This window comes from Cydia splendana, chromosome 13 (genome assembly GCF_910591565.1).
Source record: "Cydia splendana chromosome 13, ilCydSple1.2, whole genome shotgun sequence".
In the NCBI taxonomy this organism is placed as follows: Eukaryota; Metazoa; Arthropoda; class Insecta; order Lepidoptera; family Tortricidae; genus Cydia; species Cydia splendana.
In genome coordinates this window covers 18,822,298-18,839,349 of record NC_085972.1, presented here as the reverse complement: position 1 = coordinate 18,839,349, position 17,052 = coordinate 18,822,298, and the positions used below count along the sequence as shown (strand labels likewise).

Here is a 17,052-nt window from a genome sequence, read left to right as displayed (position 1 = left end):
TGTGTGTATCAGGAATATCGGATAATCTAATATAAAGCAAAATACAAATAAAGTACCACTGTGACGATGAATGGGATCGGGACATTAAGTCGTGGACCGATTCATATATTAGGACTTGATATTAGTTACATAATGTACAATAATATATTTTAAATATAGGTACCAAATGAACACGCGTATTCCGCCTTAGGCTTCTATGTATGAAAGGTAATAAGAGAATAAACATACATTATGTTGTCGTATCATAATAAAGCAAGCAATTATATGTACGAGTGTGACGTGTAGTGACCTATTTTTCTTTTATTTTTAAGAGATATTTAGATATAATTTTAAGTGTCATCAGGCGTCGCCTATATCATAAATTAATAAAAAAATCAAAGTGATAATCTGTATAAAGATAAATAATATATAATTTACGATATACTCACTAAAATTAAAGGAGACTATGAGCGCACGTGTTACGTGCATATCGAGGAAAATATGTAGAATCTGGTTTTGAGGAAACCCGAATTATACAAAAACAGGTAAGAAACGAGTCTCAAGATGACGGACACATAAATACGAATTCACACTCAAAAGTGAAATTAAAAGTGGAACTTGTTCTGTTGACTGTACTTGTAGAGCAGAGATCTAGATTAAGCTCATATTTTATATCATAAGAAGCCTATCTATTTGTTATTAGAGATTTAAAATAACATTATTAAGTACGATGTTTATTTATTTCATAAATTAGAAGGTAAAAACTTAAATGCTATGAACTAAATCAGCATAGGTACAACCTAACATAACCCGTACGATTTTTTCGTTTACCGTGATAAAGATCAAGAAATAAAATTGATATAACCTCGTTTCGAACTCTTTACAGCTTTCGTGGTTAAAGGGAGACTAAACGTCGGGATGTAGGTACTTTAAAATCATTATACGCGATACAATCCATAATTGTTTTATTTCATAACACATAAGCTTAATAATGAAACGCAAACGTTGTTTTTCAATAAACTCTAATTCTCAGATAAACAATGTTATATATTTTATGTTAAATCAGGAAACATTCAACATTAAATATGAAGCTTTTCATTAAATGCCCCATTTTGTTTAGGTAATACTTGGTAATAGGTAAGGGGAATGCTATGTACCTAACCCAACGTGTCCACGCGCAGCTTTCGTAACACCGTCATCGGTAATAGAATGCTACTTTGTCTATGTCCAGCCGGACTGGCATCTCGTCGGTGACGAAATAGGACTTCACTGGTTCCCGTCCATTACATAACATCGACACATTCAAATGTTAAATACTGTAAAGACCTTACTAGATAGGTAACTGTGATTTTGTTACACTGTGTTATGGTGTCGGTAACAAATAAGTCATTAAAATTCAACAAAATATATGTTACAAGAGCATATCCGACTTGTCAAAACATCAGGTCGTGATATGGCCAAACGTAAGTACGTTTGTATAAATTTACGATTTATGATATATCTTATTGAAGATCTTGAATCATTTTCAATGTACTTACCTAGTTTATTACTCATTTTAATCGTTTATAGCAAAAACCATACTTGAGATTGGAGCTAAATTTATTTGCGGGAAATGTCTCCAAAGAAGTGTGATTATTTTCCTTCCTTACGGTTATGATTATAATAGAGTATTTGACTGTATTTAAAATAAATTATTTTGCACAATGCATGAAATATAGCACCAGAAGATTAATAGAGAATCGTAGACAGGAGTTATTTTTGGACACAATTTCTATTTTAAAACCCGTATAAAACTATAAAGAGTAGGTAATTTGATTGTGACGTCACATATTGCTAGTATTTCATATAAATTCCATACTAGCAAAATCGTTTTGACAGTTCGAAAAAAAAGAAACTGATTTGACTAGTAGTCTAATACCCTAAGATACTGAAATACCGTACCATAGTACTCAGTGGCGGATTTGCAGTCTTTGCCGCCCTAGGCCCCAGGCCCTATAGCCGCCCCTTTCGCAGCACCCATCATATTGACTACATTTTAAGTTATTTCTTGTTATCATCGCCAAATTTTTTGTCACAATTTGCCGCCCTAGGCCCGGGCCTACTGGGCCTTAGGGCAAATACGCTACTGATAGTACTACCATCCTACCGATTACACTTTAACTGATACATCCAGTGCATTGACCAACACGTCTCCATATAGGAAATACGCGAATCGAAATGCAATTTCCTCGACGGAAGATAGAAATCGGCGGACTTCCGAACAATATACCGACTCAATCCAGCTTTAATAAGGCTTATTAGTGATAGGAATGTCCGGAACGAATAGTATCTCCGTATATCTACGAAATTGGTGACAACTTTAATGTGATGCCGTAAGAGCTATTTCTGGATGGAGATCTTGTTAAAATTCTGTAGACAATACATCCTATTCAAAGTTTGTGACGAACGATAATGTACGGTAAATTGCAACGACAATGTTTTGATGGAGAGAAAAATTGTGTGTTCGCGCGAACTGTACAGTTCTCTCTCCTGTGCGCAATAGTTCACAGCTTGTGGACATGTAGGTAATGATTTTATCATTCTTATCCAAATAAATGCAGTACCTTTTCATGTAGATATGGGTTAAATAAGAAAATTAACCTTTATAGCCCTTAACTTTTGTGTATGTCTATATGAAAGACTCGATTACAGTTTTGTGCTTGAAATCTCTCTGCACTAAATCATTCGGTAGATTATTGGTTCGTAACTTCTCAATGTGGATAGACTTGAAAAGCGAAAGCGTCATTTTACCCTGTACGCCGACCCTCATTATTTTTAACACGTCGCCTAATCATAATTACGTAATCTTGATGTCTATCATATTTTTCATCTTAGTAATTACTTTAACCAGGGTTTCTAATGGGTGACAGATTTATAACTTGATTGAACCGGATGCTACAAATATGAAATTGAATACTTTTTTAGGCTCATACAATTTTATGTCTTGATTTAGGAATTGTATGTTCAGATACTAAATAAAGAAGCATCTTTGTTATTAAGTCTTAAGATCCTTATAGAAGTGTAGTAGTAGATAATGTAGGTATTATGCCTGCCTACATGAGCAATTAGGAGAGTTCTTACAAGTATATTGACAGACACGAAATGAAGAGCAAGATTTTTCACGTTCCTTTTCGTGAGTTTTGAACTCTGCTTTTCAAGAGGTGAAAAATTAGGAGAACGCTTAAAGGATGACTCACGCTAGACACGACCGGGGTCGGGCCGGACCTTCCGGTGCTTCGTTTTGCATGGAAAGCACCACGTGGTCCCCGATCAGCCGTCATAGAAAATGATTTGTCGGACGCCTCGGCCCGGGCACGACCCGGTCTAGCGCGAGTCAACCTTAATTCCATACATTATTTAAGTTTCGATGGGCGTTTTCTATCAACATTTGTCACCTTGGCTAGGCTCCTCAGTCTTATGTAGTAGAATAATTTTACCTTGATAGCGTTCCGTACGAACTCCTTCCTGGCGGCCTTGGAGGCGACCATGGGCGAGAAGCGCGTGGAGCCCTCGTTCCACCCACCGATGGCCAGCATGGTCTTCAGCTTCTTGTTGTAGGTCTTCAGACCCGTGAACTTGGCGTAGCCGCCTGGAGGACAGACGGAGGTTAATAAGGATGTTTGGAAGGTGAAACGATAGTGAGGCAGGTCAAAATAATATGCATAATGGAATAATTTGCTTAAATATTTATCTTAATAATGTTAATTAGCATATAATAACAATTATAGCTTTTATTGTTTTATTTATTCCAATTATAATAGTTCAAATTCAATTTTAATTTTAATTTTTAATTTTTGTTTATATTTATTTTATTAGTATTAATTAATAGGAATTTTTAAATGATTATTTTTGACATTTGTACAGTATTTTTAGGAATGACATATTTATTATACAACTGTTGACAACCAATTATGAGCCTTGTAGCTTGAAATAAATGAATTTTATTTATTTTATTGAGCAGATTTTGGTTAAAATAAGAATTTTTTTTATATAAATTGCAAATCACGTATAGGTACGTGTGAGTTTTTTATAATGACTTGATAAATAACTAATTATCTACTATTCGTTTATTCTAAACAGGTTTCTCAATAAGTTTTATAAGATAAATTAATTGATTAGATCAATAAAGCCCCAAAATTGTAAAATAACCTGACATCGACACTTCATATAATTTGTTAAATAACATGCAAAACAAACACAAACCTTTCTCAATATCTTGGTACTTGTCGAAGGGTTTGAGTGTGTTGTCCTTGGTGAACCCTCCGAAGGCGTAGATGAGATGCGTGCAGAGGTAGGGGTTGATGTTCTGGGGGTTGAAGCGCGCCGTGCCGGGCCGATAGACCGACCAATTTGTGTAGTAGCAGACCACGCGAGGCTCGTGTGTCGCCGCTGTGGATGCCAATCAGACTTTAGATATGATGGAATAACATTGTAAACTTTTTTACTTATTTTTATATTCTGATTAGGGTAAAATCTTTTTGAAAATATCAGCAAAAGTAAATTGTAAAGTAAAATTGTTGGTGAAACACCATCTCAGAACTATAATAATCAAATTTGAAGTAGGTATTTAAGTATGTCATTTTATAGCTATTTAAGTATTCAAGTATCAAGAATAACTGCACACATAAAAATGTCGCTTTCAGTAGGGGTCAAATAAAATGCGGCTAAATTTTAAAGTCGAATCACATATCACGGACTTGTTTTTAGTCTAGATTCGTCTAGTTAGAACATGAATAGTCTACATAGATAGCTATAAAAACATAGTTTCTCTGATGAATCACATATTATATGTGCCTACGTGTGTAACATATTTATATATAAAAATTCGCGTAAATTTTGTTACTACAAGGAATTCGCAAGAATTATAATTAAGCAATATTTATTTATAACATTAGCTAGTGAATATTTCACGATTAAAATTTACATAAACATACAAGTTATAAATCACAGTATTATGTTGGCTATCTGTTTTGTGATATCCATAGAAATATAAAAATGTCTTACGTTTACAGTGACATCGCTAAACTTTTTTATGAATCAATTTAAGTAACTAGTATATTTCTTAGTGTTGATCATAGGTTAGGGTACTACTTAATAGAAGGTAGAAATTCACAAGATCTGTGGGCGCAGCACGGTTCCATTTTTATCGTCTATCACTATGCGCGTCCCTTTCGCACTTACATACTTGTTAGAACGTGACAGGCATGGTGACAAGGGATAAAAACGCGACCGTGCTAAGCCGCCTGTTCATTGATTTGCGGTTTTTTTTAATATATTAGTTGCATTGCTATTTAGTCTTTTATTTGAGATGTACTTAAGTGTACTTAAGAATTAATAAAATAATAATTACCTGGTGTTGCGAATGTGAGAACGGCTATCGCTAAGGATAGCCATGTTGTCACTTCCTGTGGACAAAAAAAATTATATAAGTTACTATGTATGTAGATCAGTACAACTACATAAAGTGTCTTAAACAGAACTTAATAGTAGGTAATAATAATAATAATAATAAGCCCGCAGGGCAGCTTGTGGCGAGCTGTTGGGGAGTAACGACCCCACGGACCCGAGTGCTCCCGAGAGTCGGTCAGGGTCTCCGTCTCCGGCGTGTCTTCGTCGGTCGGAGTGGACCCCAAGGGGACCCGCAGGACTCTCAGCTCTGGCTTGCCTTCATTGGCCGTCCAGAGAGGAGTCGCTAGAGCTATATGCTCCAGGGGTGGAAGTGTTAAAGGGCATAACGCCGCGAGTAACTTCGGAGAAAGCGCAGCACCACCTCTCGACACCCCTGAGCCGCTCATGCCGGTGTTGCACCTGGCCGTCTTCACGATGGCGCATCAGTACGGTTACCATCAGTTTGTCACTGACATAAACGCCGTCGAGAACGTAATTTACTTTCTATACATCTCGCTCGCACTCGCATATTAGTGCAAACGGGATGTATAGAAAGTAAATTACGTTCTCGACGGCGTTTATGTCAGTGACAAACTGATGGTAACCGTACTGGTGCCCATCTAACGAGTGGCGAGTCACCACCTGCCTCGATAACACTGTATAACACAATGTTATGGCAGGTGTCCGGAACTCTTAGCAATAGCCCAGATTTATTTTCCACCCAAATTTAAACCATAGACCAGGACTCTTTCCATTTTTCTATAATAGCTCCCAATGCCTGCTGAAGCCGGTTTACGGGTATCTATTTATGTACCCGTGAATGGGTTCCAGCAGGCGTTCTACATGACATCAAAGCTCTCCAAACGGCCTCTACGTGTTGGATCTATATCCCCACGCTCGCCTCATAAATGACCGGGCTTAAAAACCCGAGAGTTTGTAACGGAGATACAAATAATAATAATAATAAGTATCCAATATCCCCACGCAAGCCTATCAAAAGACCGGGATTTATAGGCCCGTGTTATCTAAGGAGATAACTCCACGGCCGACTTCGGCCACGGCGACTGCTGTCAACTCCGTTGCTGTCGCTGGTGTGCTCGCAAGTGGCTGACGTAGCCGATCTTGTTAGTAAAAGTTCGCGAACATTAATCGTAGGTATAATAAGTTTTAAAGTGTACCTCCGACGTTCCCCTTGGTCTCGAATTTAATCACACTTTATATTATTATTTATTTACAGTTTCAAGGTTTTTACACAGTATAATTTATAAATAATAATGTGTAAAAATCGCGAAAGTGTAAATCAGTGTTTTACATAATATATCCCAAAATATCAAGTAAATTCATAGTTCTCTATAGTGATTGAGGTGGATTATATACCAACATATCTTCATTATTATTTTAAATTTCATGAAATCTTACAAGACTGTACCTACAGCATAAAATGTGTAATTTTCAGGTAAAAGCAACAGTAAACATTGCAATAGAAAGTTCTTAATTTCACGCATATTTATGCTAGTAATTGACAATCGATGAAATGGTGCTGTTGCCTGAAAACTACTGGCATTATTATTTACAAGTCGTGATGTAACAGATATCGACTAATTTCTAAAAAGTTTGCAAGGTTTAAACCAAAAATACATGCAACCGGTCCCATGCAAGACATTAGATAAAGGATGACTCACGTTAGACCGGGCCGTGTCCGGGCCGGAGCTTCAGGCGCATCGTTTTCTATGGAAAGCATCACGTGATCGCCTGTCATGTCATAGAAAAGTAAGCGCCGGAAGCTCCGGCCCGGACACGGCCCGGTCTACCGTGAATCATCCTTAATGCTTTGCTTAAGTTATGAAACTATTTATAATTAAATTATCCATAATATGATAAGGCTGTAAAAAAACAATAACGTTAATTTATCTAGATAAATTACCAGATCTACACTAACAAAAACCTCTTAATAAATAGCCACTCAGACCACTCAATAGTGTACATACTGAATGATCTTTTATTTTTAGCACATCAGGTGACTGGTCAACCGATTATGTAAGGCAACCTTATAGAAGCCGGATCATATGAAAATATTGCATATATTATGTTAAGTTGTGGTCAATATAAAACGTCAAATGATCAGGTTACGTAGAGGTTAATGCAGCCAGAGGTTATAAGGTTAGGCTGTCAATGTCAGGCTTCAAGATAGTAACAACGTAATATTCTAATAGGTAATTCGTCAGTAACTGGCCACCTGTTAGTAACTGGCCACCCTAAACTAAAAATGCATTCTATTCACTTATTTTAGTATAAGGTGGCTAGTTATTGAAGGCTGGCCAGTTATTGAAGCCTTATACTAAAATGAATTCTGTTTAATAGGTGAATAGAATTCATTTTTAGTTTAGGGTGGCCAGTTATTGGCCGGTGGCCAGTTATTGGCGAATTACCCTAACTAGAAATTATTCGTAATATTCTTAAATTTTGGGTACAGATAAGAAAAATAAGTAGGTACCTAATCCCTATGTAATATGTGTGACTGTGATCCTATTTTGAAATTCTTTTTTTAGTGAGTCTCCTGTCAAAGTGAATGACCCTTCTTTCCGCATGCGCTCGCGCATGTCAACTAGCACAAAAACAAATGACCTATCGTCACCCGCGTCACGCAAGTTTCCTCTGCCACAATGCACAATGACATTTCTTGCGTTTGCGCAGAAAAATACGCCGCTTTGCATATAATGCCCGTTCATGTTTACGTGTGCTAAGGAGGTTGACGACTTGTTAGATAAGAAAAAATGGAAATGTAAATTATGTATGACTTCAATAACCTATTGAGAAAGTAAGTAATACTACAAACATAAATATCTTAAGTAGGTATCGAATAATGTCCAGCGTTACATGGATGCATCATCAAGTTAGTAATTGTGTGACAACTGGCTAGGTATATAAATTTTATCTTAGTATTTGTAGCATCGCCCACACTGTTAACTGACAGTTCATAAACCTTATTACAAAAGCCATAAGGTCCACCGATGGACAGTTAAGAGTGTTGCTGTTTGTACTTAAATAAACGTTTGCTAAGTGGTGGTCCGCTGTAGTTAGTTTAGTTTAAAGATTAAATCTAGAATACGAGTAATATTTTTTTACTTACAAAACATAGTACAATTCAGCCATTGCAGATGCTACTCGGTCTACGCCGACTACAAGTATGGTCAACCATAATAACTTTAGAATTACACATACAACGAGTTACCAATTTAAAAATAAGAAGCATAAGAATTACCTAAATATATTGTTTTGGCACCACATTTCAAAATAATTTTATTTGAAACATAAAATACATAATACGCAGTTTTGTCTTATAACATACGAGTAGAGCGATATACAAGGCTACAAGGGAAGGAAGTGCAACATCGCCGAAACTGTATCCCACCACAAATCCTTATTGTTCATAAAACAATACCCCATTTACTATTCCGTACCGTGTCTGCGTCCATTACGGTAACGTACCGGACAGTTAGCGGCACAATAACGTACGGTTATGAAACCGCTTGAATATGCATGACAATTATATGAAATAAGAAATATCGAACGTGCCACTGTATCACAGTATAAGTTATCAATTACGGTGTCAACTTAACTTTACATAATTGTAAATAAATTAAAACATTTCGATTTTATTAAAGTGCTATCAACAATACTGAAATGGCAGTTACCACACGCGCGCATACACACAATTGAGTATAAAATGTTGTCCGTATAAGTAGGTCTACGTAATAAAATATGATTGTGATAAAAATCCGTCCGTCCATCCGGTCCATCTGAACCTCTGTTTCTTTATGTCACAAACATTTTACTCAAAAACTATAAGCTGAACTAGCTAAAATAAATTTCAGATGTCTAACATGAAACCAGACAACAACCATAAAAGAGGGTAGGTCATTATTAGTACTACTAGAGTGGCTCTATGAGCTATAGAGCTCGCGAGAATAATTTAAAACTGAATAAATGTACCATATTTAATTTTTTTTCATCTATTTATCTAATTAATCATCGAATCTGTTCACAAAATTTCACGAGAATCGGTTGAGAATTGCGACCTGTAGAGGAGAACATCCGGACGAAAGCTTTTTTGACCAAGCTGAAACGAAGACCTTCGCTAACGATCGGTTAATGAGTTGAGGTCATGCGATTTTCCTGTAAACACCAATAAATAAATGGACTTCAAACTAATATGAGTACTTTATCCTTATAGGCATGTTAATACCTTCTACTTCTTAAAATTTGTATGGTGTCTTCGAAAAACTTATCCGAATTGTTAACTTTTGTAATGTCGACAAAAAAGATGCCGGTTTTCCCGAACACTTTTTGACCACTTCGCTAATTATCTCTATGGATTAAAAATACTAACAAATTGGTTTACAAAACTAAAGTTAAAATACTGGTTATTAATACGATATACGTGGCTTCCTCCCTACGGAGCGAGGAATGCATTGCGAAAGATGGCAGGCTCTATATTTGAGTGTCCGCTACCTTCTGTGAATATAAGAATGGCAAGCAGAACTTATCATTTTCTAAGAATCTGAAAGCGTGAACGGAAATAATAATGTGCAAAGGTACGGATGCAATTATTCATAATTAAATTAAGACTCATAAATGGTCAACATTCTTGGAATATTTAAAAATTAGTCAACATTACACCAACAAAAAAAAAGACATATACATACATACATATATGATGTATTAGGTGTATTAGTAACATAATCTTAACAAAAGTGAGGGCAAAAACTAACCACACGTCACCATAAAGTGAATGTCAAGGTTACCCGCTTATCTTGGAATTGTCATAAGTTTTGTGGTTTGCCGGTATGAGATAAATAATATATGTATAATTCGTGATGTATAAAAATTCTAAACAGCTAATTCTGTGACAGTAAATCCGCTTTTGCATAGTTAATGTACTTAATCGTTACGTTTAAGAGTAACAGCTCTACGATAATATCCTAATTTATATATTTTTATAAGAACTTAAAATATGGAACACAATGCCGCATTTCAAACCGGCCCTGTTTTTGAAAACTGCTAGCCATAATGTAATACGGCGGATTACACGGTCCGACTGCGACATACATATTAGCTTCAGTTTTATTATGATCTTATGGAACGTATCATGGATGATGAAACGTTGCAGGCACTGAGCGCGCGTGGCGATGAGCGCGTTTATATCTTTTACTGCCGAGTGAGCTAGAAGGCCCTTACAAATATTTCACAGTGAGAGTAAGGAATAATCTATCTAAATCGATAAATGAATTTATCAAACTCTTAATAAATTAAGTAAAAGTGTAGGGATCGACTACTCTAACATTTACCTACCTACTTGAGGTCACCACGGGCTTATGCCTTTAGCTCTAGCTTCTATACTAAAAGCAATGTGTCTCAAACACAACTTAAGGTGTCGATAGTCTTGATAGCCATTGCTGTATTATACAGTCATAAGTATATTCTCAAGTCTACGCGCGTCTGACCCAATCGGCAGGAAGCACAGAAATATAACAATTAAACTAAATCATAACTGTAACATAACCGTTCGTTGTGCAACCTTACAGTAACAGTCCCCTGGCCATCATTGAACCTTATTGCTTTACAATAAGTTATATTAATTGTAAGTTAACATGGACAGTGGGCACTTAATGCTATAATACGTCATTTACGTGCCTGGTGGCGGTTGATCGATCGCATGCCGAAAATGGATGTTGGCTACTAGGTTAAATAGCTGCATAGTTGATTCGAATGGATATTGGAATTATAGCACCGTAGTTTATTTTTGTTTTTATGTTCCACTAGTAGGTTATGAAGAACCTTTATCTTGTAGCACAGCATTATTTTTTCCTTTTTTGGGGCACACCATTTGATTTACTTGTTGTCACATCGTGTGGCTCGTATTTAAGTATTTATAGAAACATGTCATTTGTTATTTTATATTTTATTTTATTTATTCAATTACAATTATAAGCTTACAATAGTACCAAAGCGCCTATAATGCTAACAACAGTATTCATCATCAGTCACCCAATTCACTTCATGGTTTGTTATCGAGATTGTCTCAAATCTTTGTATGCCATCTCTTGCCATTATTTGATAATAGAAAGTGATGCCACTTGATATTTTAGCCCTGTTTTCAGGCTCTTAGGTTGACAGTTCATTTGTCATACTCATAACAAAGTTTCAAACTACAGCCGTGTTGCAATATTTTTTTATATATGATTACAATTTAGTATGAACAATAGAATAAAGTCTGTTTAAGAATCTACGGCCGACAGTTTAACTAAAGCGTTCTCAGCTCTTTTGTGTATTACAAAAGACAGTTTACCAACATCGTTACTAAAACAAAACTCCACACAATGGAGGCAAGAGCTCGGAAAATATTAAAATAACTATTGCGGTTTCCTAACAGAAATAAATAGTTCCATTATAAATGTCTAGTCTATTTCTCTCTAGCTTTTTTTATCTTAAAATACTTGATTGAAAAGTGAACGCAAAGACTGTTATAATAAGATCGATTATAGATTCTACAAAAACTTTTACACAACATCTAGGCGTGATTGTAAAAAGTTTAGACTATGTTGCAAACATAGGTGGCAAATAAAATTTAATTTGGCATAATTATATTTATGGATCTATAGGCTACATATGCTCGATTATAAAAGTGTATTGTATTTCTGTATAGATTTTTAATCTTAAAATAAATACCTACATTATTATTAATTCTGAACGCAAACACTATCACAATAAGATCGATTATAGATTCTACAAAATCTTTTACACAACATCTAAAAGTAATTGTAAAAAGTTTAGTCTATGTTGCAAATAAAATATAATTTGGCATAATTATATGGATCTAATACATACTTACGTAGCAATTATAGAAACATTAACCGGTGTCTTAATGTAATTGGCGCAATGTAAAAGCAGGGCAGATCGGTTAATAAAAACGTACTTCTCCGTAAATAGTGTTACGCAAACTTGCTCAAGTATCGATGAGATCAGGTTAATTCGGTGTAAGATGAGGTATTAGTTCATTGATAAAATGATGGCTCTGTAACTAATAAGTTATCCTCTAATATTATGTAACATAAATGGGTAGCAAACTAAATTAATAAATAATTTAATTCATTAAAATATGTATGTGAGCATTTCTGTTTCAAATACACTGTTTTTGAAACACACAGCGTGGTCTCAGAAAACATGTAATCATGTGTGTTAACATTCAAACGATAAAATAATAATTCAGCATACATACGTCCCACAGTTTGGCATAGACCTAGTCTTATGCACTAGAGGATTTGGACTATAGTGCCCACTGGTCCAATGCGGGTTTAGGACTTCACACACACCTTTGAATTTCTTAGTGGTAAATATCAACTGACATTCCATACATAAGTTCCGAAAAACTCATTCGTTATGATTTAAGCCTGCGACCTCCGGATTGAAAGTCGGAGAGCAGATCCACTCGGCCACCAGTGCTATAAATTAATAAACTTAAGGAGTTTTCTTTTCAATCATCAATACACCTTCTCGCCTGGTCCTTCACTTTCACGCCGCACTTACACTAAACTGTCATTCTACGGAACTTGCTAACTATGTAAACAAACCGCCATATTGAAATTGTCTCTGAATGATGAATTTACTAGTGACTTTTGTTTACATAGTTAGCAAGTTCCATAGAATGACACTTTAGATACTTACAGTTCTTCCTGACGATAAGATTTACATTCTTATAATTTCTGGCCATGAGAAGCTCAACAACACTATCCAAAACAAGTGTAAGTATCGTCGCTACATCTTGAACGAATGTAGAAACATCTTTAACCAAATGTGTTTCCAACTGATTTTTAATGCGTCTCGCCCGCGACTAAGCTTGCGTGACGAATCGTAACCCAAGTACTGCCATGTTAAGACAAAAGGGCATAAGTCTGAGAAACTGGCTTGGAAATACAAGTTTTTGACTTAAGCCTGAAGTCGTATGTAATGTGGTCAAATGACTATGGTTGTGACGGCTTGGCTTACGACATAACGCTGGCCCATGCCTGGATTCTATGTTTCACTTTTATCGAACTGAAATTTGAACATTGTCATAGTGACATTAAGTCGAATTTCAACTGTCTTGAAAATGTAACATAGAACCCTGTAATATTGGGCCAGCGATAAGTTGCCTCACTGATATGATGCCGTTTGATTGACGATGTACGTGAGGTCTCAAATCGCAAGAGAGCTTATGAATTAGATATGAATGATATGATTCATAAAGTGCATTTGTTTCTCGACGCAAAATTTCAAACTAGGGAGCTATAGTTTTCATTTGGATGATTCGATTTTGGTTTATTTTTTTGTTAGTATGAGGATGATAGAAAATGTTTTAGGTAAAATTTTGTATTTTTAGGACTTACTTACCAAGGTAATTATTGTCAGTTATATGTATATGTAACGGGATAAATAAATTTAGCTCTCAAATTAAAATAAATCAATTAAATTTCTAGACATATTTAATATAAGCATAAACTCAAAAGTTCCCAGGCACTTACTTTAATTATAATACTTGTTTAGACAGTAGGCAATCATAATTTATAACATTGCACTCTAATTTCCATAATTAACTTGTCAACTGTTGCGTAATAATAGCGAATTGTGCGTCCAAAAGTGTCCATACAAACTGTACAAAGGGTGCTATTGCACATTATTTTTGACAACTCGTGATACCGGTAATCCAATGTCACGAACAAGACTGCCATCACCTATCACACAATGTAATTTTTAAATTTCAAATGTAAATTATAGATGTAAGTAAGTATATGATTGACTAAATTATTTTAAACAGATTGACATTGTGAAAGTTTGTGAACATCATAATGTAAGTACAGTTTGGGACTGTCTTTGCACAATTTCACAATGTCGAACGCTGACGAAATGTATGATCGTCATGTCAGAAGCTGCTTTTAAATTAAGTCAAGTTTGCCTCCCGAGCTACTTAGTTGGTCAAAAAGTATAATCTGCCACAATTTGCACCGTGATGGTTACGTCGGATGACATAATGCTGATGGTGTTCCCACGTCGACTGTATACTCTTACTTTCCCATAAACTCGCGTTTGGTGGGAAATCTAGTGCATTACGATTATGGATTATGTAAATAACAGTAATATTAGTAATGACAGGTACTTGACTACCCGTTTTATACTTAAGTAGGTAAATTCAGTTTGAGCTAGATGCTAGTAGATATATTGTTAATGGTCAAGAGTTAATGCAGCCAAGAATCGAAGAAATGACCTAATTATTATTTAAGAAATTACCTTATTTTGGTTTTAACGGGCCTAAAAATCCCGGTCTTTTGATAGACTTGCGTGGAGATATAGATCCAATACGTAGAGGCCCTTTGGAGAGCTTTAATGTCATGTAGAACGCCGGCTTATTATTATCAATATTATTCTAGAATTTAAGTTATTTTATTTATTTATAAAGCATTATTATTAGGGTAAGGTTAGGTAAGGCAACATAACTTTTGGTGCCTATTTTTTAAGATGCCTTCATGGATTTGCATGCTGTTTGTACACAGCTGAAAAGATGAAACATAATACTGTATAACAATAAGACCTGTAATTACCCTTTTTTGCAAATAAATAAATTGTTTGTTTGTTTTGTTTGTCGTATGCAACTTTATAACGTAATTAGGGTGAACAATGTATAATGGGTTTTCGAATAATGAGTAAACATCCGTCTGACAGTTGGTACTCTCATCCGGTACGGATATGATGGTCGTTCTTGTTAGGGTTCCGTACCCAAAGGGTAAAACGGGACCCTATTACTAAGACTCCGCTGTCCGTCAGTCCGTCCGTCCGTCCGTCCGTCCGTCTGTCACCAGGCTGTATCTCACGAACCGTGATAGCTAGACAGTTGAAATTTTCACAGATGATGTATTTCTGTTGCCGCTATAACAACAAATATATACTATAACAGCTATAACTAAAAACAGAATAAAATAAAGATTTAAGTGGGGCTCCCATACAACAAACGTGATTTTTCACCGAAGTTAAGCAACGTCGGGCGGGGTCAGTACTTGGATGGGTGACTGTTTTTTTTTTTGCCGTTTTTTGCATTATGGTACGGAACCCTTCGTGCGCGAGTCCGACTCGCACTTGCCCGGTTTTCTACGTGACAGCGTGATAAAACGTTGCCCGACATTTTCTATCCCGCGGTGTTAAAAAGTGACAGTTATTTTATCACGTGGATAAAGATGGATAAAGCCATCCATACTACGCCAGCAGATTTAAAAATATTTTTCATTATTTCCAGTCATTGAGACAGAGAAATATGTACATATTAAGCATGACAATGAATTGCGATGCTGAACAGCGTCGCTAAATGCTCATGGGATAAAAAAATAAGTAACTTTATCAAAAAGTTACATCAGAATTGAATTATCAAATTATTGGCAGAGTAACGTCCAAATTACGTCGGAAATGCTATATTTCCGACATTGTACAAAATGCACAAAACCTACTTGTCTAAACATCTATTTCCTATCATATTTTGTAACCGGATTGACCATTTTGCAACATTGTAGTGGTTATTAACGTGTTAGCAGCTAATAATTACCTACCTTACATGATAGACAGGTACCAATAAGAAAAAGCAAACTTTAAAATACTTTAACCCAAATACAGCTGTATTTGGGTTAAAGTATTTTTGTGAAACTACGTCTTCAAATTCGGTTAAAAATGAAGCCTTCGTCATAAGTAAAATAAAACAAATCTACCATTACCGTTACCAAAAACGGCTCTATAGTTTTGTCGTTACGGTGAAATATACAATAAACATAATATACGTAGTAAAATCATAACAATGTACCTAGCGTAGCCGGTGGGTTTAAATGAGTTGAACCGTACGTAGATTGTTATAAAATGTGTTACCTATACTATGTTTAGATTAGCTTAGTTAGGTGTTTTTGTATAAAACCAGCAAAAGTTTAGCATACATTGCTAATATAAATAATACAATACAATTACAATTACGGTAGTATCATCGCTGTTCATTCTTATTTATTTAAAATAACCCGAGACTACTAAGAAAATCAGAAAATCTCTCAGTACTACTTATGGCTTGACCTCTATTGGACACGCGATCCATGACTCGTTTTACTCCTTAACTTATGGTTTTCTCGCGCGCGTGATGATATGATATATTGTCCGGTTGTACTAGATAAATTGTCAGCTTTCTTTCTTTGTTCATCGTCTCATCAATATACCTAAAATAAATATCTACTCGTTAATAAAGTTCTTGTAGGTACATGAAACGCCAAAGGTTCTTCATAGCAGTTCCATCAAATTGGGTAGGTACAGAAAAATAACATTAGACAACAATTTACCACTAATAGTTGTAAGATTGATCATCCCAGTAAGTATAGTATTTCCCGTTGTCTGATGCTACCCCTCTATCCCCAGTTACCCCATTTGGCTTTTCCCGGTCACACGGCCAAACTTAACCAATCTATTTATGGACAGGATGAAGCATATAGCAAGCATGCGAAGCATCCCATCGTCAACCTGTCCGTTGCGCAAGCGCCGACGCAACTCCTGCGGCATTCTTACCAAGAAAGTACGTTTCACTTTCCTTAC

The 17,052-nt window shown here is 35.7% G+C and overlaps 1 protein-coding gene across 1 annotated transcript in view; it reads right to left on the bottom strand.

Annotated features, from left to right (window-relative positions):
- Nucleotides 1–17,052, bottom strand: part of LOC134796302 (mucin-2) — a 162,127-nt gene that overhangs the window by 75,703 nt on the left and 69,372 nt on the right. Inside the window, exons 2-4 of the mRNA XM_063768387.1 lie at nucleotides 5,369–5,423; nucleotides 4,222–4,407; nucleotides 3,456–3,607 (exon numbers count right to left, since the gene is read on the bottom strand). Coding sequence (XP_063624457.1) covers nucleotides 3,456–3,607; nucleotides 4,222–4,407; nucleotides 5,369–5,423 — 393 coding nt within the window. The remainder of the gene's footprint in view (nucleotides 1–3,455; nucleotides 3,608–4,221; nucleotides 4,408–5,368; nucleotides 5,424–17,052) is intronic.